Consider the following 27600-nt stretch of genomic DNA (forward strand, 5'->3'; position numbering starts at 1 on the left):
AGGCCTGGCTGCGGACACTCCCTGCTCAAGCTAAGCCCCACCACTTGAGGAGCCTGAGGCGAGGGACAACCACTGCTTTTCTCCAAACTATGTGGAGAAAGGGGTTACATTGGAAGGATTTCAGTAATAAACTAAAGCGCTGTGAATTATATGTGCTGCTGGTGATTTAATGTCAGAGTGGGTGTTAAATGTATATAACTGCAGATGATAAATAAAGAGACACGTGGGATTTTTGTGGTAGTTCAACAAACTGAATAAAAAATTATTTTAAGGTTCACAAACTTTGTTTCAAAATAAAACTTTTTTAAAACCTCTCATCCAATCCTTTCTCTCTTCACAAACACACTTTCCTTACTCTCACACAATCACTCTTGAGCTTTCTTTATTATCAGTATTGTTTAATATACATCAACTATGTGCACACCACACTCAAAAGACACCCCTCTATACACTGATCTTCAAACTCTCCAGAACAATACCCTATTTCTTTGATTCTAAGATGCACTTTTTCACCCCATATAAACATCTCTAAAAATGGGGTGTGTCTTAGAATCGCAGGTGGTCTTAGGTTTTTTTTCTGTTGGTGGTACTGAAATTAATGTGCGTCTTACAATCGATGGCATTTTACAATCGAAGAAATACGGTAGTACTCTAGACACAGAGAGCTAAAGCACTAAAGGCTAAAAACTCAAAAAGTACCTAAAAGTCTCTCTCAATCTCCTCAGTCATTCCCTTATATATCACTCCTCCCCACCCCTAAGACATTCTAACTCCACCCACTCAGGTCAACATTTTAAGCACCACAGACTTACCAATCGCAGACATACATTAGGAAGCTGACTTGTGGGGTGTGACGCCACAAAACCTTTCATAGACTTTTTGCAGGGACTAGAAAAATAATAATTTGTTTATCTGTGGATTCAATGAATGAGAAGAAAATGTTAAAATGAACGGAAGAGGGAAACTCTTATTTTAATTATGGAGTAAGAGAAAATATTGTTACATATTTTTTGCTGTGGAGGGAATTGGAAGTCCATCTTAATTGTGTATGAATTGTATGTTTTTTATGTTGTTTGATTTTGTTTTTTGTAATGTTTGTTTGGTTTGGTTTGAAAATAATAAAACATTCAAACGCCAAAATTTTGAAAGGTGCATAATTAGCCAGTCTATATGATGCTGCTTGGAACAGTGACTCAAGAGGATCAGGGTTGGGGCTCATTTTATCATGTTGTGCTCGTGGTGTTGGAACTCAGCCCTGTGTGTCAGGAATGGGCTTAAACAGTTCTGAGCTTTGTGCTCAGAATTCCAAGAGCCATCCGAAGGGATTCCCTTTGCCCTGCCCTAAGGCCAAGTAAATGTCTTTTAGAGATTTTCACTGATGAAAAGGGGTGATTCCTTTGCACCCCTCCTACATGCCGTACTTTGAGCCATTTAAGATGCATATGCCCTTCAGGTGTCATGTCCAACTATGGCTCCCTGATGAGCAGACCTGCTTGTTTTAGGTGTTTCTCGCATAGATATATTTGAATGAATACTTTGCTTGGATCGCTACTGACTTCTTTCCAGTCCATACCATCACCCTGGACTAGGGCTTGTTGAGTGCTAATGATGCTTGAGGTCTTTTGTCAGCATCATCAACCACAGCTCCTAAACAGAGTGTAGGTGTGTTGGCAGAGGAGTTAGCAGTAGGCCATCTGCTCCCTCTCAAGCTATCTGACCTTGAAAAACCATCCCTAAAGTTCGTGCATGCACTCAATTGCTGAAACAACCCCAGTGCTTAAAGAGGGGGGTTGGGGTTGGAGGGGTGGGTGGGAAGGACAGTGTCCTCAACTATTTTTGTCAATGCAAGTCTTGGATGTATCTGCTGATGACAGAGATTCTAGGCTGCCCATGTGTGACCTGTCAAAAGCCACCCAGCTATCCTCCATACATTCAGCCAAAGTCACTGCTGAGCTGAAAGAATCCAGCACACCTACTGAACATCAAGGGTATTCCTTGGAATACCTGAACATGCACACTCATGGCTTGCAGATTATGTGGTCGATACCTCTCATTAAACCACAAATTCACTGTGTCAGGTTTAAGGTTCTTGTACTAGTGTACAAAGTCCTAAACGACTTGGGACCAGGATACCTGAGAGAGCGCCTTCTTCCGTATCAACCTGCCAGGTCACTGAGGTCATGTTTCTGGTGATTCCACACAGACCTGTTGTACGATTGGAGTCCACCAGGGGAAAAGCTTTCAGTGTGGTCGCCCCCATCCTATTGAATTCGCTGCAGGTATCAACTTTGTATTCTTTCCAGCACCTCCTGAAAACGTTATTGTTCCAAAAGCCTTCCTTTAATGACCAGCTGCAGGGTTGTTGGTTTTTTTGCTCTTTATTTCTTTTAAAAATGTACTTTTAATGTGTTTTTATTCTCTTTTTATTATTTTATTCCATTTGTCCACCGCTTGAATGGGGAGCAGTATATAAATATTGTAAATAAATAAATTAGTGGAACCATAGTGTCATTTTTGCTTTGAAATGCAACCTAGACCCATTTTGTTATCCTGTGGTTAGTGAAGTGAAAGCCAAATAAAATAGCTGCTTCATTAGATTGTTTGTGTCTTATTTAGCTCCAGTAACATCCGTAACAGGAAAATAAGGAAAGGACATTATGAGAGAGAGTGTTTCTAAGAAATACTAATGTAATGCTACTTACCTAGGAAAAAAAGAAAAACCACATATTCAAAGGATGTGTTAATGATTTGAAAATAAACAGAAGCATGATTTTCAGGAAACTGAATCAATTTCTCATAGAAGAACATGTGAAATGATATAAATGCTAATTGTACAAAATAGGCTGTGTGCAATACAAGCACCCACCAAATATTTGTTCTAAAAATAGAAGTATTTCAAAGTAAGTCAAGAGAATACAGTTTGCAATGAACATGCACAGGATCCTTGCTGTTGGATTTCACATTGCACTTTGCTAGTGCTGAAGATATGCTGTGCTCTATAACAGTCAAACACCAGCTTTTGATGGTAGATTCTGATACTAGCAACTAGAAATCTTTAATATTTGTTAAAAAAAAAATCACACACTCAGTGCATCTGGAGATTTCCCCAACTTGGTGTCCTTTAGACATTTTCAACTGACCAAAGCATTCCTGACCATTGGCCATGCTGGTTGCGGCTGATGGAAGTTGAAGGCCCAAACATTTGGAGGATACCTGGTTGGCACACTTCACCAGTAATTCTTACGAGATCACATGATGGGAATTACTTGTTCTAGAAAATTAGAGTGGATCTCTCAAGTATGAACCTTAACATATAAAAGCAATTATTTAGGCATACAACTCGGAACCTTTTACAAATCCTGTAAAGATGAAGATGAATCTGCTTTATTGTGTTGTGCGCTATTTACACACTATATATCCTAGGATAGAAAGTTCTGTTATTTGCTAGCTTTTTACAGTGGCACTTGACTTAACTCTTGTTCAAAGAATGCCATATATAGTACTTCACAAACACAAATTGTGGGACTGGCATTTGGACTTGGAATGAAACATTCAAGAGGCATGAGTGTGAAACAAAGATTTATTCACATTCCACTAAAGGATGTATTACCATCTGTAAGCTTTCCAAAGGACCACTTTCTGGATTTTCATCTTTATTTATTTAATACAGAAGAGTTAATTTTCATTCTGTTAATACTTTCCTTATCAACAGTGCAACTTATATGTAAAACCCTCTTTTAAAAAATCTACATATAGCCACATTGTTTAAATGCACTCTGTCCATTCAGAGGGCTTGGATGAAGATGAGAGAAAAAGTCAGATGACAATCTGGCTTTTTAAAGTTCTCTGAGAAACTGTTTATTGGCTCAATTGTAGAATTGAAAACTACTAGCAAATGCAATCTCAAGGGTGGGGTGGGGAATAAGTATTTTAGTTTGTTCTTTGGTTAAGTACTGTATCTGCACCATTTCACTGAGAAAAGGAATAAGAAATTTAGATAAGGAAGTTCAAAATGGTTCTTTAGGCCAAGTTGGATTTTACATCATTCCCAGTGCTACAAATCCTTACATTTATGCCAGAGATATAAAAAGGCAGAAGTTATTTAAAAAAATATTTTCTATGAAAGTCAAAATTTATCTAACAATATATTGTTATGCTCCAACCTTCCAAGTCTGTTCATTATTATTTTAACACATTTCAAGATCAGCATCAACTCATCATTTCTGAACTGCTTGTTTCTGATGCTCCCTCACAGCGCAGGGTTTCAGCCATGTCTCTGCGGAAGACGGACATGTTCTGTGTGAATCTGTAACCAAGAAGACCCCAAACAAGTAACCCTTCAATTAAAGCATTTAGGAGAAATATTAAAAATAAATCTTAGTATAACCTGACATATCATGCAAAAGGTGTTAGAATTCTTTTTTAAAAACACTTCTCCTTTACCACCAAACTGTCAGAAATTAACTCCTTCAAGAACAGTACCTAATCAAAATTCTACTCCATCCTGTAGTACCTCTGGACACAGTCATCACATTTTGATAACTGAGTCTGCTGCAGGGGTTTTGGTCAGAGTCTTTCTTTTCTTTTCTTTTTTGAACTTGAAGGGAAATTATTACATTTCTATACCACCCAAGAGCTGAAACTCTTTATGTGGTTCACAAAATAAAAGCCCCCAAAGTGTGATTCCAACAGAACAAGGCATAGCCAAAATCTAAATTATCTGGTTAAACAATGCAGGGAAATCTATTTTCTTCTCTTGTTCCTCAGACCATTTCTACCTCAACACATTATGCCTGGGCTTTCACAGAAGAGAAGTTGAAGAGGTTTCACTTTCTACACTGTCGCCTTTCACAATATAGGTTTTGCAAGCTTTTGAAACAATAAACCCTGCACCACCTGTTGACCAGAGGCAAGAGTGAGAAGAATGTAAACATACACTATGAATAGTGATTCCTCTTTCAAACGAACATCAAGGCCCTTTCTATACCTAAGGGTTATCCCAGGCAAATGGAGGGATCATCCCTGCCCGCTCCCGGGATCCCCTGTGTGGACAGGTGTAGAAAAGGGCCAAGGCCTTAGCTAGACCTAAGTTTATCCCGGGGTCGTCCCTGCCTGCTCCCGGGATATCCTGTGTGTCATTTACAAGAACAGGGATGACCCTGAGATAAACCTTAGGTCTAGAAGGCCCAACTCTCTGAAGAAACTACAGTTTTAACCATAATTATATCTTGGGTTTGGATTTGTACCAGCATTGCTCTAAAATTAAGAGCAAACTTCCAAGTCCCTCCCTCTGATCTGCCCAATAGGGATAAACATTTATGTGGAGTTAATGTTGCTTTTGTATTAGCTGAAAGTCTACCACTACTCTTTGGGCCCAACAGAATCCTCATCTTACAAACAGCTCCACATTTACAATCCTAAATCAAACTGGTTTTAAAACTGTGACAAGCGTACAAATTTCAGGTGAGGATGCAGGATGGAGGGAAGAGTTCAGAGACTGCCAAATAAGGAGTAGAAATGGGATAAAGGGATTCCAAAATCCCATCATTTTTGTGTGTCCCCCAATATATATATATATATATATATATATATATATATATATATATAAAATATTCTAGGCCTTATAAGTGCAAACACAGACTTAAAAGTGCGCTTTGCAAAAATACTAAAGTGATTACAAACAAGCAAGTATGCCTAAATCAGTTTTGTTTTTTAATTCCCATAATTGCATAAAATTCATGAAGACTTCCCACCCCCAGTACTGTCTCAAGTAATAATAATCTAATGTAAGGATAACAAGCCCATTGATGTTAGTCTGTCTTTCTCCGCGTTTAGACCTTATTTGCTCATATTAGATCCCTCATCTGATGTGGGGGATGAAGGGCTAAAAGCACCCTTGATGGCGTAAGGCTTTTAGCAAAGGAACATGGGTGGTCAGACAGAGAGAAGTACCTAATAATCTCTCACTTTTGAGATTTAGGGCTACTTCAGGAGCAGTAAGGGAAGCAGTGTGTCCTATGTGGTCACCCTTTTAATCTCTTGAATTAAAACATTACCAGAGTGGAGTGACCACATGAAAGTAACCACATGAAAGCAGCAGACCACGTCGGTTCTGGAATGGGGAACTTGCTGTTAGTGAGGATTTTGGAGGTTATGCTTTCTTGCGTTCTTCTAAGTAGGAAAATATTACACTGGAATGGTCCCTAAAGCCTATTTTTAAAAAAACCAAATAAAGAGATAAAAGTAACTTTTATTTCGGTGGATTGGATGGAGAGTCAGGCTTCAATCCTATATACAATTACCTGGGAGTACGCTTCATTGAAAACAGAGAGTGGAACCCAAAGTTGCACAAGCAGATTTCTGCTCATGTGATGCACACTTCTCCTGCTGTTCTGCCTCCTGCAGCCCCCCTCACTGCGCCAAAATCTGCTCTGGAGGGTAACACATCCTGGGATTTATTCTCAGTGCCATGCTGATGGCGATCCTAATTCAACAGCACTGACAAGTTCTCTTATTTTCTGTTTGAGCAAAAATATCTGGATCCTGCAGAACAATTGTGCATTTATTCTGTGCAAAATAATTGTCTGGAAACGTCTCTATTTAAGGTTATTTTATAGATTTTTTTGTCATTCTATCTTTAGCTGTGTGTTCAGGACATGGTGAGCTTACCTGTCTCTGTTCTTTACCAAAAGGTTTTGCTCTATTCCTTCCATTAAGTTCCTAAAGCACTGATGAAGCACTTCTTGTTTATCAGCAGGCTGACTGTTTATCAAGCCAACTCTTAATTCACTAAAGTACTGGGAAGACAAAGGAGAAATAATTAGAATAAACATGTTGGAAACAAGCATTTACTAGACGTTTTAGGATGAGATTTTTCAAACCCTGGGTATAAATGAGCTCAGTTTAGGGACTATGAATGCCTAGTTCCAGCTGCAGTTCAGAATGATGCCATTTTATGACTGGAAAGCATTCCCAGATATTTCTAAGACATCAGTCCGCATCAAGGCAATAGCATGAAGCCAAGCAGAAAGCATGTGGGTCCAACAAGCCCCAGTGCTAAGAGGGCAGGGTGAAATAAGATTAACGGAACACAGAGGCCACAGTCCAGAACAATCTAGTTGTGTTTAAGTCCCACTGAAGGCAATGGAACAAGTTAGGCACAACTAAGTTAAGTTTCATTTATTTCTATTGGACTTCAGCATGACTCTGGATTGAGGCCAGATAGTTCAGAACTGAGGTATGGGCGGGAACCGCGTGTACATGCGCAGTAGCGCTGGGGGATGGTTCCTGCCTAAAATGTTATACCAAGCTATTTGAGGTTCCGGTTCAGGTCTCCGCGCGGGCGCAGAGCCCATATGTGTGATGCATAGAGACCACGAAGAAGAACACAGGCGTTGACAACCTAGCCACAGTAGTGCATGCACTGGTAACTTCCCAATTATACTACTGCAATGCACTCTACATGGGGCTGCCCTTGAAGACGACTCGGAAGTTGCAGCTAGTGCAAAATGCAGCAGCTAGACTGCTGGCAGGTACATCTTACAGGGACCACATAACACCGGTCTTAAAGGAACTGCACTGGCTGCCTATACGCTTCCGGTCGAAATTCAAGGTGCTGGTAATGACGTTTAAAGCCCTAAACGGCTTGGGACCTCGATACTTGAGAGCGCGCCTCTCCTTATATATGCCTGCCCGAGACCTCAGATCTGTTGGAGGAGCCCTTCTCCGCATCCCACCAATGCAACATATACGCTATGATGGGACACGGGAGAGGGCTTCCTCTGTGGTGGCACCCCGACTGTGGAATGCCCTCCCCTTGGGAGGCCCGATTGGCGCCAACACTGATTGCATTTCGACGCCAAGTAAAAACATGACTTTTGAACAAAGCCTTTGATGGTTAAACTCACTGGCACATTGTTTTAACTGTTTTAACTGTATCTATTGCTTTTAAATTATATATTGTTTTAACTTGGATCATGATTTAATTTGTTTTTAACTGTGCCTATTTATTGTTTTACACTGTATGTTTTTTCTCTGAGATCGTAATGATATAGGGCGGGATATAAATGTTTTAAATAAATAAATAAATAAATAAATAAAATAGGGAGGTTGAGAAGCTCTTCCTCCACATGTTCACAAAATGCAAGGGGGGGGGGGGTGTTTATCAGGACTGCATGGGCTAGCCCAAACCCATGCTGGCCATCCTGCCAATTGGCACACATGAGAAGGGGATATACATATGTAGAGCACTTCCATGTGAGGAGGATCCTGACTGGAACTTTCCTCATACACACCAGTGCATTTCAGTGCATTTCAATATCAATAAAAAGCACTAAAATAGATCTAGCCATAGACCTAACTATAGGATTAATATATGCTCCAAATTCAAATCAACTAGTTTAAATTAAATTCTCCATAGATTGAATGAATTTAAACAGGAGAAATCATTGAGAGTGAGGGGGGGATACACTTTAATGTGATACATGATCCAAGACTGGATAGGAAAGGGGAAAAGGTTCTTTAAAATAATAAAGATTTTAACAAGTTTGCTAAACTTCTAGAAGACTATGACCTCATAGACTCATGGAGAATGCTTCACCCAGGAAAAAGAGATTAGTCCCATTTCTCTTCACACTTACAGCATACAAGATTACATCCTTGTGTCAAGAACACTTTTACAAAACTCAAAGCAAGTCTCTGTTGGATAGATAACGTCCTGTGATCATGCCTCCGTATGCACAGTGTTGCACATGGGGACAGAAGAACAATATACATATGTTCCTTAAACTGATCTCTATTATTAAATCAAACATCCCATGAAAAAATGCAAACCACAATCGCACAATATTTAGAACTCAATAACACTCCAGAAATCTCAAAAGCAATTATAGGGAATTGTTTAAAGGCAGTGATATGTGGAGTTTGCATCAGTGAGAATAGCTATTGGCACATGGAAAAAGTAAAAAAAGAAGCATTGTTAAAGAAAATAAGCAGCCTAGAACTAGAACATAAAAAGACTTCTAGCAAAAGAATATACAACTACAAAAGCAGAATGAACTCAACACTTTGGAATTAAAAAAAATAGCATAATCATTATACTATTGTAATAAAAAAATGAATTTGTTAACAAAAATTCTAAATTATTGGCCCAAAAAATTTAAAAGAAACAATCCAGGGGGGGAAATCTACTGTATAAAAAACCAGTCCATACTTTGCATAACGTTATGCAAAGCATTTTAGCAGTCTATAAATAAATTTTAACTTGGTGTTTTAAATTTGTGATTTTGCATTGCTGCTGGTTTTTATCTGGTTGAGCTTTTATATTGTATTTTATATTATGGTTTTATACTGTTGTTTTATACTTTGAATGTTTTTAATTTTTGTGAACCGCCCAGAGAGCTCCGGCTATTGGGCGGTATAGAAATGTAATAAATAAATAAATAATGTAAAAGAAACCTCCCAAGTTTAGAACAAATAGATGAATACTTAGAAAAAACAAAATTATAAACCCTAAGTGAAGTCTATAAATATTTCATTATGTGGAACACAGCAGACCCTATTGACAAAGTTCTCAGTGTAAAACATCTTTGTAAAAAAGAAGCCACCAAAGCAGATAATGCTTCAATGGATGCAACCAAGTCTTTCGACGTGATGGAATGGCGTTTCTTGTTCAAACTCCTCACAAATAAAACATTGGACTCCCTTTGTAAATAGTATATTGAGACTATGTTAATAATAAGGCAACAATCAGAATTAATGACTATAATTTGAAGTCAATAAACATTAACAGAAGTACCAAGCAAGGATGTCCTCTGTTAACACTTTAATTTGCATTTTATATTGAACCACGAGCAGATGCCATGCATAAAAATAAGGAAATTCATGGAATATGTAAAAATGAAGGAAAAGGAAAGGAACCTCTCGTGCAAGCACTGAGTCATTACTGACTCTTGGAGGGACACCAGCTTTCACTGACGTTTTCTTGGCAGGCCTTATAGCGGGGTGGTTTGCCGTTGCCTTCCCCGGCCGTTATTACCTTTCCCCCAGCTAGCTGGGTACTCATTTTACCAACCTCAGGAGGATGGAATGTTGAGTCAACCCGAGCCGGCTGCCTGAAACCAGCTTCTGCTGGGATCTAACTCAGGCTGTGGGGAGAGTTTCAGCTGCAGAAACTGCTGCTTTACTGCTCTGCGCAAAATAAGGAAGTTCATGGAATATGTAAAAACGAAACAGACCATAAAAACAACTTATTTGTGGACAATGTAATTCTAATCCTTACAAGACCAAAATTACCTATCTCAAAAGCCATTGAAGAATTTTTAAAAATTGGGGAGGTTGCAGGCTTAATTATACATTTTGAAAGATCAGCATTTTGGGCTCTTAATTTTTCTAAAGAAATAAAAATGGACAATAGGAATCAAAATCTGTTAAAAAAATGCTGAAGTAGCAACTGATTTTATGAATCTACTGAAACACAACTTTACTCAACCAATTAAATACACTAAATCAACTCTTAGAAATTGGACAGAACTATATTTATCATGGCTAGGAAGAGTGGCAGATATAAAAATGATTCTATTACCAATTTTTGTTTTTACCTCTTTGAAGTTCTTCCTATTCCACTACCAGAAGATGTATTAAAAGCTTGGCAAAAAATATTGAACCAATGTGTATCCAATGGTAAAAAAAAAAAATCACAAAAAATTCTCAATATAGACCGCCTGATAACGGGAGTATAGTTCTGCCAAATTTATTATGAAGCATACCATCTTAAACAAAGTTAGCTTGATCCACGAAAATAATCCGAACTCATGGGAGTTCATGGAAAGTGACGCATTAGATCCAAGGCTTTCCATTCGTAATACAAAACATAGCAGTGGATAAAAGTAAACAAACCCCTTTCTTGAATCTTACTCTGTACATTTGGGAGTGGGGGAATGGAATAAAAATGATGTCTCTGCTCTTTAATTTTTAGCCCACTCATTATTTGCCAGTGTTGACAAAGAACAATACTTCAGGATCAGGGAATCATGTAAACTATGTAGCTTAAGAGATCGCTATAAAAACATGCAGCTAACAACTGGGCTACCGATTAGGCAATATATGGTATTCTAATCAAAGTGGACTCTGACACCAAGGGATTTACCTCACAGATATATAAGTTGCAAAGTACAGAAACTATAGGAAGCACTACTGGAATTATAGCTAGTTAAGAGGCAGATCTTCCAAGAAAATAGAAATAATGGGGTATGGAACTCTATACGGTTCAAAAATTCTTTAAGATCAACTTTGGTTGAAATCCAAGAAAATTCTCTCAAATCTAGAGATGGCATCTAACACTTTTATTCCTGAGCAAAATTTATAACACTGTAAACTGCAAGTGTTTATCATGGAAATGTGGCATTAATCCAGAATTTTTGGCATTCATCCAGAATTTTTGCCAAACTGCCTTTGAAGAATGTAAAACATTTTTTAAAATTCCAATCCCAAATTGACCCTGTTTTCCCTGTTTATAGGGGAAAATATTCTCCAGAAAGAAGCAGCACTTTTCATGATGGTTGCTGTTCAACAAGTTATTGCAGCTAAGAATGACAAACTAGAAACCTTAGATCTTTGGTATGGCCACATAATATGGATAGTCATCCCATAGTGGCAAGAAAAAAATTGTGAACACCTTTGGATTGTCACATATTTCTAATCTAAAATGTTCTTAAACTAACCCCATAATCCTAGATAAAGAACAATAGATAACCTGATTAAACAAATGACACTCAAACTTGATGCTTTCCCAATATTTATTTATCCACAGCTGATTCAATATTCAGTATTCTTGTGGGGAAAAAGATATGTGAACCTTCAGATTCAGTACCTGGTGGCATCCCCTTGAGCAGCAATGACTTCAAATAAGCATTTCCTGTAAATATTGGTCAGTCTCTGACTTGGGTTTTGAGAAATTTTGGCCTATTCCTCCTTACAGAACTGCTTCAACTCTGTGACACTTGAGGGCTTCCTTCGCATGAACAGCTCACTTCAGGCCCTGCCACAACATTTCAACGGGGTTTAGGTCTGGATTTTGACTAGGCCATCTTAAAACACAGAGTTTCTTCTTCCCCAGCCAATCTTTTGTAGATCTGCTTGTTTAGGATCATTGCCTTGTTGCATGGCCCACTTTCACTTCAGCTTATGGACAGACGGGCCTGACATTCTCCCTCTACAATCTTCTGATACACTGCAGAATTCATGGTTGTGTCAATCATGGCAATTTGTCCAGGTCCTAAAGCAGCAAAGTACTCCCAAACCATCACAGTGCCACCACCATGCTTGACAGTTGGGATGAAATTCTTTGTTCAAATTCAGTGTTTGTTTTTTTGCCAAACATAACGCTTCTCATTGAGGATCAAAAGTTCTTACCTTTGACTCTTCTGTCCAGAGCTCATTGTTCCAGAAGTCTTGAGGATTATCTATGTGATATTTAGCAAACTTCAGGCAGCAATGTTCTTTTCAGAGAGCAGTAGTTTCCTCCCAGCTATCCTTCTATAAACACCATCCTTGTTCAGTCTTTTCATGAACACTATTCTTGTTCAGTCTTTTTCTGATTGTTCAGTCATGAACATTCACATTAGCCAAGGCAAGGGTGGCGTGCAGATCCTTGGATGTTACTCTGGGTTTCTTTTTTATTTCCTAGATGCGCCGCTTTGTTCTTTGAGAGAGTGGCTCTGCTCTAGAACTGTCTCCATTTGTAGACTATCTGTCTGACAGTGGATTGGTGGAGCCCCAAATCCTTAGAAATGGTTTTATAACCCTTTCTAGACTGATGAGCAGCAATAACTGATTCTCTGAGGTCCTCAGAGATGCCTTTTAATTGTGGCATGATGTGTTTCCACACAACCATACGGTGAAGACCAAAATCAAACGTTTCTGATCCTTTTACAGGGTGAGGCCTCCCAAACTCACTCCTGAAGATCTAATTACTTAAACATCTGATTCTAATTATTCTGTTTAATTGAGCTGATGCAACCAGGGATTTACTTACTTTTGCACATATCCTGACTCCTAAGTACTGATTGTTTGCCTAATTTATACATCATTTTAAAAGACACGGCTACACAACCAAGGTTTAAACACTTTCACTAGCCCATTTCCTGAAAAGGGTTAGCAGCCTAACTGTGTCTTAGCATGTTGTCTAAACAGGCCCAATGAAATAAATGAATCAAAAGAATGACATCCATGCATGGTATTCTTTTAGATGAATGAAACTGATCTACTTTCAGACATTGATAAAACATTCTGATTTGCTATGAATTGCCCCTGATGTTTGTTTGTGTATGTATCATCCTTAAAACTTAATAAAGATCTACCAGTAGATCCAAATATATCTTCCACCTACCCCCGCCCTAGAACACTACTCAAGAGTCCACTCCAATGTTAGATGTACTAGAGGTTCCTAGTTTGTGATAGATGTACAGTGGGGTTTGTGCAGAAAGATCAATGCAGAATGGGATTTCTGAGGGAAGAAGGTTTGAAAGGTAGCAATAAAAGTCAGCTGCATTATATGTTTTTATTTTTCCCCCTAGATAAAGGTGGAGTGAAGGAGAAAGTACTTGTGCTTAAATTAGGTATGCTGCCAGTGCTGAAAAAAATGTGATTTCCTCCTATCTAAAGCTCTACCTGAAGAAATGGTGTTTTGCCCCCAACCCATAACAGATGTGTTAATTCAGATAACATTACCTGGGCCCTAGCTGTATAAGCACCGCATATCCCTTGCGGGGGAAACCTTTTGTCTAAAAAGGCCTACCCTTTAGTAAATTGCACTGGCCTAGAATAAGTTGCTTGAGGCCAGTAGTCTATGAACATTTGCTATTACTAACTGGCACTACAGATCCTAAAACTGTGGCCAAGGCTAAGCAAAGCATGTTATCATTTTCGCATTGAATTCACTTCGGTCCTATTTTAAAAACTAAAACTAGTTATAAAATGGCACGCCTTTTCAAAGAGGAACAGCTATACCATCCACATGAGGCCCTTGCTAACTAGAGACAATATCCTGCCACAAATATCCATTCTCTTATCTCCATTGAAGCACTGTTGAATCCACCACAGAACAACCTAAATGGCTTGTGGCCCAAAATAAACATTGGCCCCGTTCAGAAGACACCTTAAACCATGGCATTAACCATGGCAGTTAAGCCAGAAAGTAGGGCTGTGTTCAGAAGACACCTTAAACTATGGCTTTAACCACGGTGAATAAGGCTTTTTGCATTATTCACCATGGCTAAAGCCGTGGTTTAAGGTGTCTTCTGAACGCAGCCTGGCTTTCTGGCTTAACCATCGTGGTTAAAGCCATGGTTTAAGGTGTCTTCTGAACGGGGCTAGTGTACTAAACATGAATGCAGCCAACCAACCAACTCCCCCAACCCCAAACAAGAGCATGGAAACTGAAAACAACAAGAAAAAAGACAGAAGAAAATGTGGGTACTAAATGCTAAATTCTCAGCTCACAGAGACATAAAGGAGCATGATGTTGGTGGTTTGTTATGTCTCCCAGGCTGTCCATAATAAAAATGGAAAACAAGCCTATTAATACTGGGACTTGTTGGCATTGTTTTTCTAGTCCAGAGTTTTCAGGGAGATCTTGAATTGTGAGATTGTCCTTCACTGTCAAGTCAAAAGGGATGTCAAGTTCTTTCTGAATTCAGTTCTATTATATAGAACAGACTGAGTAATAGCCATAGGGGGTCTTATCCCCCACCCCATCACAGCCTGCCCCACCCTATCCCCAGAGAGACATTCCAGGCTGCTTCCCTGAATTTCCAATTTCATTAAAAAAAACAAAAATAAAAGGAAAGGGCAGTGCAATCTTAAGTGGGGCCAGGGAGGTTCACAGCCTCATCCGAAGGTGTGTGCGTGGGGGCGGTTTCACCAGGGTTTTCATAGCCCTGTGGATCTTTTATTTTGAATTTCCTCCCCATTGAAAGCTATGTATGTGGGTGGGTGGGCAGCTATGGCTGACATAACTCAGGGGCCCAATCTGAGTGATGGGGGCATGGCGGAGCTTTCCAGTGAATCCAAAACTGTGACTGTGCCCGTCAGTGAAATACCCAACTTTGCTTGCTACCATTGGTAGGAATATTGCCTGCCGTAGCTCTCTGTGGGTGGAATTAGTCTGCCAGGGTAGAGCCTCCCCTATCCGTGATGCTCCTCCCCACAGGAGGGGGGTTGTCCACAACCCATCCTACCCTCTCCCCAGCTGGCAGAAGAGGGGCTTAGGATTTCTCTGCCCGTAACCCTACTTCCATCTTCCAGTGGTATCTAGCCGAGTGAGTGCAGAGGCACTGGGATAACTGACAAGGCAGTTTTTTAATGTTATAAAATGCTTTATTAATATTTAATACGAATAAATGTCAGCAAGCATATTTCGTATCTAGCTGCTCTGTACTGATTTCCTCCGCCCACCTGCCTCAGGCTCCCTTGATACAAAATGTCTTCAAAGAAGCCTGTGATTTGGGCAGCCCGGTCTTTCTGCACAAGGAACTCTTACTTCAACCTGCTGACAATAGCCAAGGTGTTCATAGCCCAGAGATTGAAATCTCTCAGCCAGTTATGAGGCAGAGGTTCAACACAGTGGGGAGATCGATGCAAAAACGGAAAGGCACCAAATCGGAGACCAGGAATGGAGGGAGATTTGTACATGGCCCACTGCCTGTTTATATTCTACACAGAGAATAGAATCATAGAATAGTAGAGTAGGAAGGGGTCTATAAGGCCATCAAGTCCAACCCCCTGCTCAATGCAGGAATCCACCCTAAAGCATCCCTGACAGATGCTTGTCCAGCTGCCTCTTGAAGGCCTCTAGTGTGGGAGAGCCCACAACCTCCCTAGGTAACTGGTTCCATTGTCGTACTGCTCTAACAGTCAGGAAGTTTTTCCTGATGTCCAGCTGGAACCTGGCTTCCTGTAACTTGAGCCTATTATTCCGTGTCCTGCACTCTGAGAGGATTGAGCAGAGATCCTGGCCCTCCTCTGTGTGACAACCTTTCAAGTATTTGAAGAGTGAACTTTTGTGAACCGCCCAGAGAGCTTCGGCTATTGGGCGGTATAAAAATGTAATAAATAAATAAATAAACAAATAAAGAGTGCTATCATGTCTCCCCTCAATCTTCTCTTCCCAAGGCTAAACTTGCCCAGTTCTTTCAGTCTCTCCTCAGAGGGCTTTGTTTCCAGAGCCAACGGAATAAATAGCCCTTGTCTGTAATTTTATTTTATGTAACTGATGTTAGTGGCCATTTATGAGCTTGTTGTTTCTCTACACTTAGAAAACAGGCTTGAAATATTAGATGGTGTAGTGTTCTGCGCTGAGCTAGGACTGTAAAGCTTACTGTGGGAACATGAGTCCATTGTTCCCTCTCAGTCTAGTCTACCTCACAGGATTGTTGTGATGATAAAATGAGGAAGGGGGTCATGTATACTGCCCTGTGCTCTTTGGAAAAGGAGGGAATAAAAATCTAGCAAGAAATAATAATGTTGGTAAGCAGTATTAAACAATCTATTGCGGTAGCTTTAGAGTCACTGACTGCACAATCCTATGCATGTTCACCTGGATGTCCAACTGTGTTCAACAGGAGTTACTGCAAGGAAAATGTATATAGGATTGCAGCCTGTCTCATCTCCAGGTTTCATCCAAATTGGTGCTGGAACCATGAACCTGAAACAAACCTCGCTTTTCAGCATGATATTGCTGGCTTTTCAGAAACGGGAGTGACAAATGTTATGGGTACTTGAGGTACACAGAATCCTTGTTGGTTTTTATCCTCTATATCGAAACTTTTTTCCAATAGACAGATTAACAGCAAAAAAACCACCAACGGGACCCCATCACCTGCCTCCTTAATGCATACAAGTCCAAAGTGAATGGGTCTATAAAAGACTGCTGATAAATAATGGCACACATCTACATTGTGCAGCTAACCAAGCTCCGTGATCATTAGAATGCAATATTGTTCCAGAAGAAAGAAAATTGTGCTAGCTTCATATTTCTTACTATTCATGATTGCACGGCCATATCTCCTTGTGAAATATTTAATTCCTTCTTACACTAAAGCTTCTAAAATCAAAACCACATAATTAATATGGAGTCAGGCTAATATTTAATACTATAAATCAGAGGCATTGGCTAAACAAAAATGTTGCCAAGAACAAGATTGGGAATGCATACGGCTACTTATTTCCGCTTTTTATAATGATGCAGTGACTCAGGGCAGATAGAAAATGATTAGTTTTCCTCCCAAAGTAGGAAATATTGCTTCCATCTGTAAAGGATAATATTGTGATGTCATAAACTTTTTCTAAACACTGAATTTGCCCTTATTCCCTCTCAATCATTTTAAAAGAACTGCTCCTCGTATGGAGCCTGGATTTAAATCACAATAATACACCAAGAAGATGAATGACAGTGCTATTGGATATGGTTAAAATTGGATCCTTCAGCACAGGTGAATGATGAGACGGCGCTTCTATACTTGATATATTTTCTTCTTCTATTAGTTTCCTACCAGGGCTGGGATTTCAGTTTGAATTTTAATGTATGCGGCTGCTGCTAATCTTAGTGTCTTATTTTTTCCCCAGCACCATCTTATTGTATAGACAATTCATTCTCCAAAGCAGTAATGCACTCCCACTTGTGACTGCCCAGGAGATAAACGAATTTGGAATAAAGTCAGAACTCGCACTGAAGTATGGAGAACACTACAGGTCAATATCTTCAGGAACAATCCCTTAGCATCTGCAGCAAGCTTGTACATGTGCAGACTGGCTCACACTATTGTACTGAAACAGGTCCTTTTCAGCTGGGTACAATCAGACCTGCATTTGCATGGGCAGGTCCCACAAAGGTAACTCGCCTGAAAAACAGCAGAACGGTCTGCCACCAAAGCAAGCATAGTTCAAGATGGCGAATATCAGCGACTGGAAAACCCAACATTCTACTGGGAACCTGAAGCAATGGTTTACTGGCAATGGTTGTCCTCTGAGAGGCTCTGGGTACAACCACACATCTGGGGCTGTGCTTGCACGGGCAAGCGCTGTGAGGCCTTCTGGGAAATTCTACTGATGTGGGAGGGCTTGGCCCCTCCCCTCAAGCGCTCTTCTGCTGCTCCGATGGACACACTCATCCAGTTTGTGCAGTCGCAGGGTGGTTGATAAGCCTCTGTGGCTTCTTAAACCCCCTGTGGGTGCCGGTTATATGCTGGGGGGATTAGCATAATTATGCTTGACTTCACATGTTGTGTGAACTCAGCTAGGGTGGTTGTTGCCATGGTTAACATAGGATGTTGTAGGGTTTTGTGGTGGCTTGTAACCATGGCAAGAAGCCACTTTGGCGGGGCTCACACTGCCAAACATAATCATGCTAACCCACACCCACACCCCGGCATGCACAATGGGGGAAATAAGCCACCATGGCTTATTACCCTCCATTGTGATTGTACAAAAAGGCCCAGTTAAGGTAGGTGAAACACCCTTTTCACTGAGTTCCACCCCAGGCTGCCACACAGCAAACTCAAAACAAATTATGCAACCTGTTGCAGGGCTAGTAGAGATGTCTAACAGTACAGAGGGCCACTTGAAGAACATGTTCAGAAAAGCACCTTTGTTTTCTCTATGGGGGTTCAGAGAAATCAATATATATGTTAAATGTCAGAAGAGCCCTCTCTTTCTATAGTCTCAGAAGTAGAAAGGTCTATTTTTATTGTATTTTTAAACTGCCCAACAGCCAAAGTTTTCTGGGTGGTGTACAATACATTAACAACAGAATATAAACATTAAAACAACAAAATAGAGTAAAGAAGAATCATAAATAAAGACAATGTGACCAAGGCCAAAGCAGAAACATGCTTCACATATGCTTTGGAAAAGTGAAGGAGGCCCACTTTCTATGTATAGAAGGAAGAATCTCTCTTTGCTACAGAGCGTCTCTCTGAACACCACTGCATGACGCTGGAGATGTATTCTCTCCATTCCCTCCTTCCCAATACTCTCATGAATGGATTACGAAAAGCAGCTCATTTATTAGACATCATTTATTACTAAGACCACAAGTAGACATGTGCCATCTTGATCTAACCGGAGGTTCTAGTTCTGGAATACTTACTTTTTCATTGAGGAGTATGAGACCTAAGAGGGGTCTTGACACAGACCACTGGTTTCTGCAGTCCTCAAAAATGATGGTGTTCATAAGAATTGACATCATCTGAAAGAAAGAAAAGTTTTCTTCAGGAAAAAACACCACAGTCAATAAAGATTCCCCCTCCCATATCTGACTGTAATTCTGCGGTGCTCATTTGGTGACAGTCTTCAAAAAAGATTTAAAAAAACAGCAAGTACCTACCCCATCAAAATACAGGATGCCAATGAAAGTAAAAGGAGGCGAGGGTACTTTTATTGAGGATGTGAAGTCACAGAAACCTACTTCCAAAAGCAGACTTCTGCGGCTAGATGGAAACAATTTTTGTGGACCTTGAGATAGTTCAAATGCTCTCTGGCCACTTCTGGGAATTTAGTTTTAGAAAACACTCCATTTCTTTGGAAATCCTGAATACACCCTATGCATACATAGGAAAAATCTTTGTAGAGAGCAGCAACCATAAAAAGCTGAAAACCTAGCAGAAAAGGACATTCGCAGCTACACAATCCCAAATACAAACATCAGATGGTGCCTGGGTAGATTTAGAGTGCTACGTTTGTATAGAAAAAGTAACACACACTGTAATAAGCAAACTATGTCCTCACCCCTGTATCAAACATAAGCAAAATATGGAGATCCTTAAATTATTTCTTCAAGGGCAATGAGTAGAAGTGAGTTGAGTCCACAGAGAAACGGCACACACTGCAAGCCAGACTGTAATAACTGCTCAGGAATAAGTCAGAAAACATGTTTTACTAAATAAAAAAAAGATAATCACAGCCCTGCAAATCATTCAGAATAAGGAAATTATCAAAGATCACTGAAAGCTTCAGCACATGAAGAGTGTACTGCAGAGTGCAAGCAAGGCTTCCCTTGACTGCCAGGACATGTGGGTGACAAACACAAGCATAAAGATAAAAAGGGTTTTACATAATGGGTCATAAATCTAATCTGCCTACTTATCCTTTACACACTCCCAAACAATGAGACAATTAAAAAAGACCCATGGGATAGGAACATAAGAAGAGCCATGCTGAGTCAGATTAAAGCCCTCTCTAGCACAGCATTTGTGCGCTCAGGAGCCAACCAGATGCCCACGGAAACCCGCAAGCGGGGCATGAGCGCCATAGCACCCTGCTGCTCATGTTCTTCAGCCACTGGCATACAGCAACATACAACCCCTGATATTGGAAATAATATATAGCCATCATGACTAGTAGCCATCAACAGCCTTATCATCCATGAATTTGTCTAATCTCCTCTTAAAGCTGCCTGTGTTAGTCACTATCACTACATCCTGTGGTAGAAAATTCCACAGTTTAACATTGCCCTCTGTGTAGAAGTACTTCCTTTTATTTGTCCTGAATCTCCCACCAATCAGCTTCATTGGAAGACCACTGGTTCAAACATTATGAGAGAGGGAGAAAAAAATTGTCCCTAACCACTTTCTCTACAACACACATCATTTTATCTCTCTCTCTCTCATGTCTTATTTCATTTCTATAACGGCCAATAGCCAAAGCTCTCTGGGCGGTTAGTCTTCTCTTACTAACCTTTCCCCCCCGCGCCCTCAACTAAGCAACTCCAAAATTGTAACATTTCCTCATAGCAGAATTGTTCCAATCCCTTGATCATTTTGGTTGCCCTTTTCCAGCTCTACAAAATCCTTTTTGAGATGTGGTGACCAGAACCATACATAGTAGTCTAGGTATGGTCGCAGCACGGATTTGTATAAGGGCAGGATGATATTGGTAGTTTTATTTTCAATTCCTTTTCTAATTATGCCCAACATGGAATTTGCCTTTTTCACAGCAGCCACACACTGTGTTGACATTTTCATCCATCTGTCCACTGCAGCTCCAAGATCTCTTTCTTGGTCAGTAACTGCCAGCTAGGATCCCACCAGCATATACATAAAGTTAGAACTTTTTGCCCCAAGCATTTATCACTATACACTAGCTTACACTGAATAACATTTGTTATTTTAATGCCCATTCACACAGTTTGGACAGAGCCTTTTGGAGGAAATACAGTACAGTCAAAACTAAAACTAAAAGTCAGTAGCAGACAATATAAGATGCAAAAATAAGATACAGGGATTTCCTCTATAATGCAATTCTATAAACAGAATTCAGACAGCTTCTATTAATCTTAGATTTTATATTAGAGTACAATTATTTCAGTTTAGAGTGTAACATCAAATTATTTCACTTTTTAAAATCAAGGTTTTAACTACATTGATTATAAATGTCTATCCTAGATAGTTTGATAATTCCTCAAAATTCTAGGTAACATTATAGGGACATGAAACCTCCTAAATGTCACACCTCCCACAGGCTCTCTCCTCCAGGAAACCAAGAAGTGGGGAAATGGGGCTGCAGAGTGGCTGCCCTTGGGGGGACGCTGGGGCCATCAGCAGGGCGGCAAGCCCTAGAGGATCCCCACAACACCTGAAAAAGTTTTTAATGCAACAGCACGGACATTCTTTGTAAGAAATTCACCTCATGTTGAATGAGACCTTCGAAAATATTCCACCTGCCATCCAAAGCCGTAAAAGAAAAAGAAAAGAAAAGGCTAGCAGATGGAGCAAAAGAACTCAGGGGAGGGACCACAAACTCTGAGCACAGGAGATCCAGTTTCAGTCGTAACTCCATTTGAGAAAAGGAAGATCTCAGGTCGCAGGGCTGGTGGAGATCTTTCCCTGCCTGAGGCTTTGGAAAGCTGTTGCCTGTCATGGCAGACAATAATTGGGCAAGATGGACTCGACAGAATGTACAAACGGAATCACTATATAATTAAACTCACTTTAGTACTCAGAAGTAGATTCTGTTAACCTGCTGTCCCACCCCTGCAGTTGTTTCTGGGCATGAAGGTAATACAAGACGGAAAACCACTTGATCGTTTTAGAGTGTAATGTAAAACTGGAAACCCCCATTATGTGGATCTTGGGAAACAAGGACAGAAAGAACAACAAAGAGCCTTGTGGCATCTTAAAGACCAACAACTTCATTAAGGCATAAGCTTTTTTTGGACTACAGTCCACTTCATCAGAACCCTGAAGTGTTATTGCCTCTGCTGCAACAGACTTACACAGCTAACCCGCTGGAAACTGTCAAAAGGGCAGACAGCTCTCATCCTTAGTGAGAGGGCTCACATTCACAGTGACCTGGTACGTACCTCATGCTAAGCCACAGTGGGTTGTTATTATGGCTGGCTGCAGGGCGGCTTCGTGTGATGTCCAAGCCTGGAGCGATTTTTCCATCACGGGCTGTTTTTCGCAATCAAGCCACCCTGAGAACCCAGGGCTTGGAGCTATCCTTTGAGGGGCTTGAACTTGGGCGGGACCATCCTGGTTCAATCCCCAACCTCCAGTGAAGGGAACAATCCTATCGGGATTCTCATCAGTCTCCAAACTCAGAGGCTAATAGGAATCTATGCAGGGCAGGAGGTGTGCAGAGGTGATCTTTGCCTCCACACACACACCTCTGCATTTTAGCTAGAGGGCCGTTTTCACTCATCTACCTGAAGCATCAGGGAGGGGCAGAGGACAGGGATAGCTTGTATCCCCACTTTCCTAGTCCCCCCTCCCTGCCCACTGGCAGGCCCCCTTCTCTCTGAGGTTGCCTTTGCAACCTCAGAGAAGCAGCCAACATGGTTCTCTCCATGCCAGCTGCAAGGGGACGAGGAGCCTGGAATCCTAGGTCCAAGGTCGGACTGCTGACTCGGATCTCGGATCCAGGAACCCAATCTATCCTATGCCCCCCCATTCTGTCTAGGGGTCATATGATTTCTCTCTAAAAGGGAGTGAGTGTGCCTGAGATCCCGGAGAGCTACTGACTAGACGGACAAATAGTCTGACCCAATATAAGACCGCTTCCTATGTTCCATTTCCCAACATTTTTACCTCTTTTGAATTAGGAAGATATTTAACATCAGGGGTGCTTCAGATGAAGCGTTGATCATGCCAGCACCCTGGCACATTCACAGAATTCTACAGAGAGACTAGACAGCGTCATTTCCCATTAATAACCCTCCTGTGTTTCCCCACCACTTCTTCTATCTGTTTCTTACTGCTGAAAAGTCAGTAAGGAGGAAAAGACGGAATAGCTGCACAATGTATTTTGATTGGTAGTTCTATGAGTAGTCTGTCTGGAAGAATTCAAATGCTCAGTTAGTTATACCATCTATTTATCTCCCAATTTTACATGATTACATAACATAATGTAATGACATTTCCCCCCCGATTAAAAAGCTAGTATCACGTCATATCTTATGTTTTATTACTGAAACTTTTGACAATTGGCAGATTGCCTTTCAAATTGCTGACTAGATAATAAAGCAGATGTCTGCATTTTATCTGCAAGTAAACACAAGAGGAATGAGAAGACAGGAAGCAGTTGTATGACTGCAAATGTGCCTCTCGGAAATAAATGCTTCTTTCTGAAGACAATGCAGATTCAAAATATCAAATTAAGCACTTCCAGCTTGACTGGCATCAATTTGTTATAATTATTTATTAATTAAATTTATTAAACATCTCATAAAATAAATTTCTCTTGGCATTCGACAATGATAAAAACTTCAACTAAAATCACAATAAAATCAACAATGTAAAACTCATAAATGTGTTAATCCAGCATAATACACAATATCAAATTGAAGGGATGTCTTTTAGCTCTGTTTAAATCTGTTATGGCATTTAAAATCCCTGCTTTGCTGCTAGGTTTTATTGTGGTTTGCAGTTTCATGCTGTATTCTTAAGCTTTTAAATTTTATATTGTATTTTATGATGCACTTTGTGGTTTTAATTGCTGTGAACCACCCAGAGAACTCCAGCTACTGAGTGGCATAGAAAGGTAATAACCAAACAAACATTGCTGGGACTAAAGATAATGAAACACAAATGTACTAAAATATTTTTAAAAGGCTTTGAAAAGTTTAAAAAGCCTGGGAGAACAGGAAATGCTTAGCCTGGCACCAGAAAGGTAGCAGAGTGGGCCCAGGTGAGCTTTCCTTGGGAGAGCATTTCAGAGCTGAGGGACCCCTACTGAAAAACCCTCTCTCTAATGCCAACCTCCAAACCTCGGAATGGTACAGACAGGTACACAGAGGAGGAGTCATTCCATGAGATTCTGAGGTCTCAAGCCAGCACTTTGAATTGGGCCTAGAAATTGGGAGCCAGTGCAGGTCAGAGAGGACTGGTGTAATGTGATCATGTAATATGGCCCCACTTAGAACTCTTGCAGCTATGTTTTGCACCAGCTGAAGTTTCCAGTCCATCTTCAAAGGCAGCCCCACCTACAAAGTATTACAATAATCCAAACAAACAGTTACCAGGATATGAATCACTGCAGCTATGCTATTCACATCTAGGATAGGGTCATAGCTGGGATACCAGCCAAAGCTGTGTTGGACTGGGAATTGGGTGATCCGGGTTCTAGAACTCCCATGGCCATGGAAACCCACTGGGTGACTTTGGGACAGTCACAGACTCTCAGCCCAACCTACCTCACAGGGTTGTTGTTGTGAGGATAACATAGAGAAGAGGGGGATTATGTATGCCACCTTGGGTTCCTTGGAGGAAAAAAGGCAGGATATAAATGCAATAATAAATAAATCTCGTAAAAGGCGCTCCAAGCCACAGAAGCCACTTGAGCCTCTAATGACAGTGAAGGATCCCAGGAACCCCTGCAAGCTATGCATCTGAACTTTCTAGAACAGGATGAATCTCACTCATCCGGTCTGAGAAACCACCCACTATCAGTGCTTCTGTCTTGTCTGGATTGTGCTTCAGTTTGCTAGCCAACATTCACTCCAGCGCTATGGCCAAACACCAGTCCATTACCTGCACAGCCTCACCTGGCTTCAAAGAGGAGAAACAGAGCTGTGTGTCATCTGCATACTGACGACAACGAACTCCAGCCCCCTGAATAACCTCACTTAGTGGTTCCATGTAGATGGTAAACAGCATGGCAAACAAGATGGAAGCGTGAGGGACCCTGAAGCAAAGATGCCATGGAGATGAGTAGAAATCCTTGAGCTCCGCCTTCTGAAAATGTCTAAGAAAGAGCAGAACCACCGCAAAGCAATCTCGCTCACTCCAGAAGGATACTGTGGTCAATGGTATTGAAAGCCGCTCAGATGTCAAGAAGAATCAACAAAGTTACATTCCCATCTCAACCCCAACAAAAGTCACCCCACAGGGCAGCAAAGGCTGTTTCTGTGCCATAACTAGGCTTGAACTCTGATTGAAATGGACTCAAGGGCTGCTGAAGGATGACATAACTGGGAACCAAAGTATATGTGATGGCAGCAGCCATGTTTGTTCATGTGCCAGTATAAAGAGGGAGGACGGGTAGGACCAATTATTAACATCAAAAAGGGTTGTGTAGGTGAGGGGAAATAATTCTCCTCATCCCCTGCCTTACCCTCCTTCCAAACCTCTTTGTCTCTGCTCCTCCTCCAGCCCAGCTCCATTACCAGATGTCAGCCAGGCTGAGAAAAAAGTGCCTGAGGTAACAAAAAACTGGCGAGATAGGTAGGGATGGGGGTACAGCCACTCCAGCCCCACTTTATATATGAATGGGGCAGATGTATGAACAAACATGGCTACCGTCATGTTTGGTTTGGAAATTGCCAAGGCAACAGCAGTATGAGTCAAGGCTGTTGCCTTACAAGAGGTGAAGGACAGCCTCATGTTTGAGATGCATGTTCAAATTTCAAAAGGCAGCACAGTCTATCCACTGCATGGGAAAACAGATACCTTGAGAGACTGAACTCATAATAAAGGAAAGATATGATGTAGACTTATGGTATGACCTAGAAGGTGAAACAGATGATGCCTGGCTGATATAGCCACATACCGCACAACAAGCGGAAACGTATAATCAGCAGAGGCATCTCTTGAGCTTGTCTGCACTGAATTCCATGTACGCTCTCTATTGAGTGCAGCGTCCTTTCAGGCTGTTTTATTCTTGGGTATATGAGGCAGCTGACAGATGTTTTCCAAATCAAGCTTCCATGTACCTTCCCATCTGCGTTTTTGGATGTGCAGATTTTTCTTCCTCAAGGCTGGAATAACTTACCACTTCACAGAAAGGATTCATGAGTTGCTTGTTTGGAGGATGCTCTGGCAGTCTTCAGCTTGCAAACCCTGACAAGTCAAGTGTATATCATATTGCAGTCTGTTCTATTCGGAAATTAGGACGGGTCCTTTAAGCCCAGGATCAAACATCCTTTGCCTTTTGGCAGTGCTAGTGGAGGCCTTTGTGGAACTCTCTCCCCACATGTTACCGTATTTGCACTGAATTTTCACTGCTGGGATTGGCGAACAGCCCCTCTTTGAACAATCACGATCACATGATTAATGAGGGGAGAAAACAGCATCCATTACAAGTGCCTCTTGAGAGAAGAAAGGTGCAGACAGCCTGATCCCTTTAATAGCGGTGTCATATGCTTCCCCTGCCAATGGCCTTGGCACCAGTCTATCACTGCAAAGCAAGTTTTTAGCTTACCAGCCTCTTCACATCTGGCCCTAAACTGTTGCTGTTGCTTTACTTAAATCATTGGGATATAGACTTTGTGACATCTCTTCCCAGGAACTTCCCTCCTCCTCTAACCAAAAAATGGTATCTTCCACATGATGCCAAGACCAAAAGATAGTTTCCAAACATGCGTAGGGAGAGAGCAGGTTGATTACTTCCTGATTTAAAAAATTGCTGACTTCCCATTGATTCGTAATGAATATCAACTGTTTAATTGGTGTTTTTTTACTATCTTTATTGGCGTGCAAGTAAATATTTATGTGCTTGAGATAATGAGAGAAAGTGTAGGTTAATCTGTAGAGATTTCCACATTATTTTTTTTACTATGCAGCCATAGAGTCTTCCAGTACATCAGTATTTTTTAGGTGGCACAGTATTGAAGAGACATGTTGGAACAGTTTGTGTTCAGTTTGTATCCAGTCACCTTAAACCCCTTTGTTCACAAGACGTTCACAAACTGATTCTAACTTTTATGGAACAAAGTGTTACTTGCATTTGGAACAACCTGAAAGCATAGGGTGACAGACTGAATGGTAACAATAGCTATTCCAAATAAAGATGGAAGACAGAAATTTTGAAAGTGGCAACAAGTGCCCAATTCTTACATAATAAAACTAATCAGAATCTTTTTTCAATTAATATAATTCCTCACAACCACCACCTATCAAAGCCAAAAGTAACAGGGTATCATGTGGCATTCTTTTTTTTTAAAAAAAAAAAAAAATCTTGAAGATTACTTTTCTTCCGCACTGGGCTAATTCACACAATCACCGCAGCTTAAACAAGCCATAGTGGCTTGTTTAAACTGCACTGCATGCTGGCACGTGTGGGCACCATTTTCCTAATTACCCACCTGGGCACAGCTTGTTGTGTCATGTG

General features: G+C 40.7%; 1 protein-coding gene across 1 annotated transcript in view; it reads right to left on the reverse strand.

The window, feature by feature from the left end:
* Positions 1-3643: 3643 nt before the first annotated feature.
* RANBP17 (RAN binding protein 17) overlaps positions 3644-27600 on the reverse strand; it is a 220383-nt gene continuing 196426 nt past the window's right edge. Inside the window, exons 26-28 of the mRNA XM_063125294.1 lie at positions 19145-19243; positions 6670-6797; positions 3644-4306 (exon numbers count right to left, since the gene is read on the reverse strand). Of these exons, the coding sequence (XP_062981364.1) occupies positions 4210-4306; positions 6670-6797; positions 19145-19243 (324 nt within the window). The 3' untranslated portion in view covers positions 3644-4209. The remainder of the gene's footprint in view (positions 4307-6669; positions 6798-19144; positions 19244-27600) is intronic.

Source organism: Elgaria multicarinata, chromosome 4, assembly GCF_023053635.1.
Source record: "Elgaria multicarinata webbii isolate HBS135686 ecotype San Diego chromosome 4, rElgMul1.1.pri, whole genome shotgun sequence".
Lineage (NCBI taxonomy): Eukaryota > Metazoa > Chordata > Lepidosauria > Squamata > Anguidae > Elgaria > Elgaria multicarinata.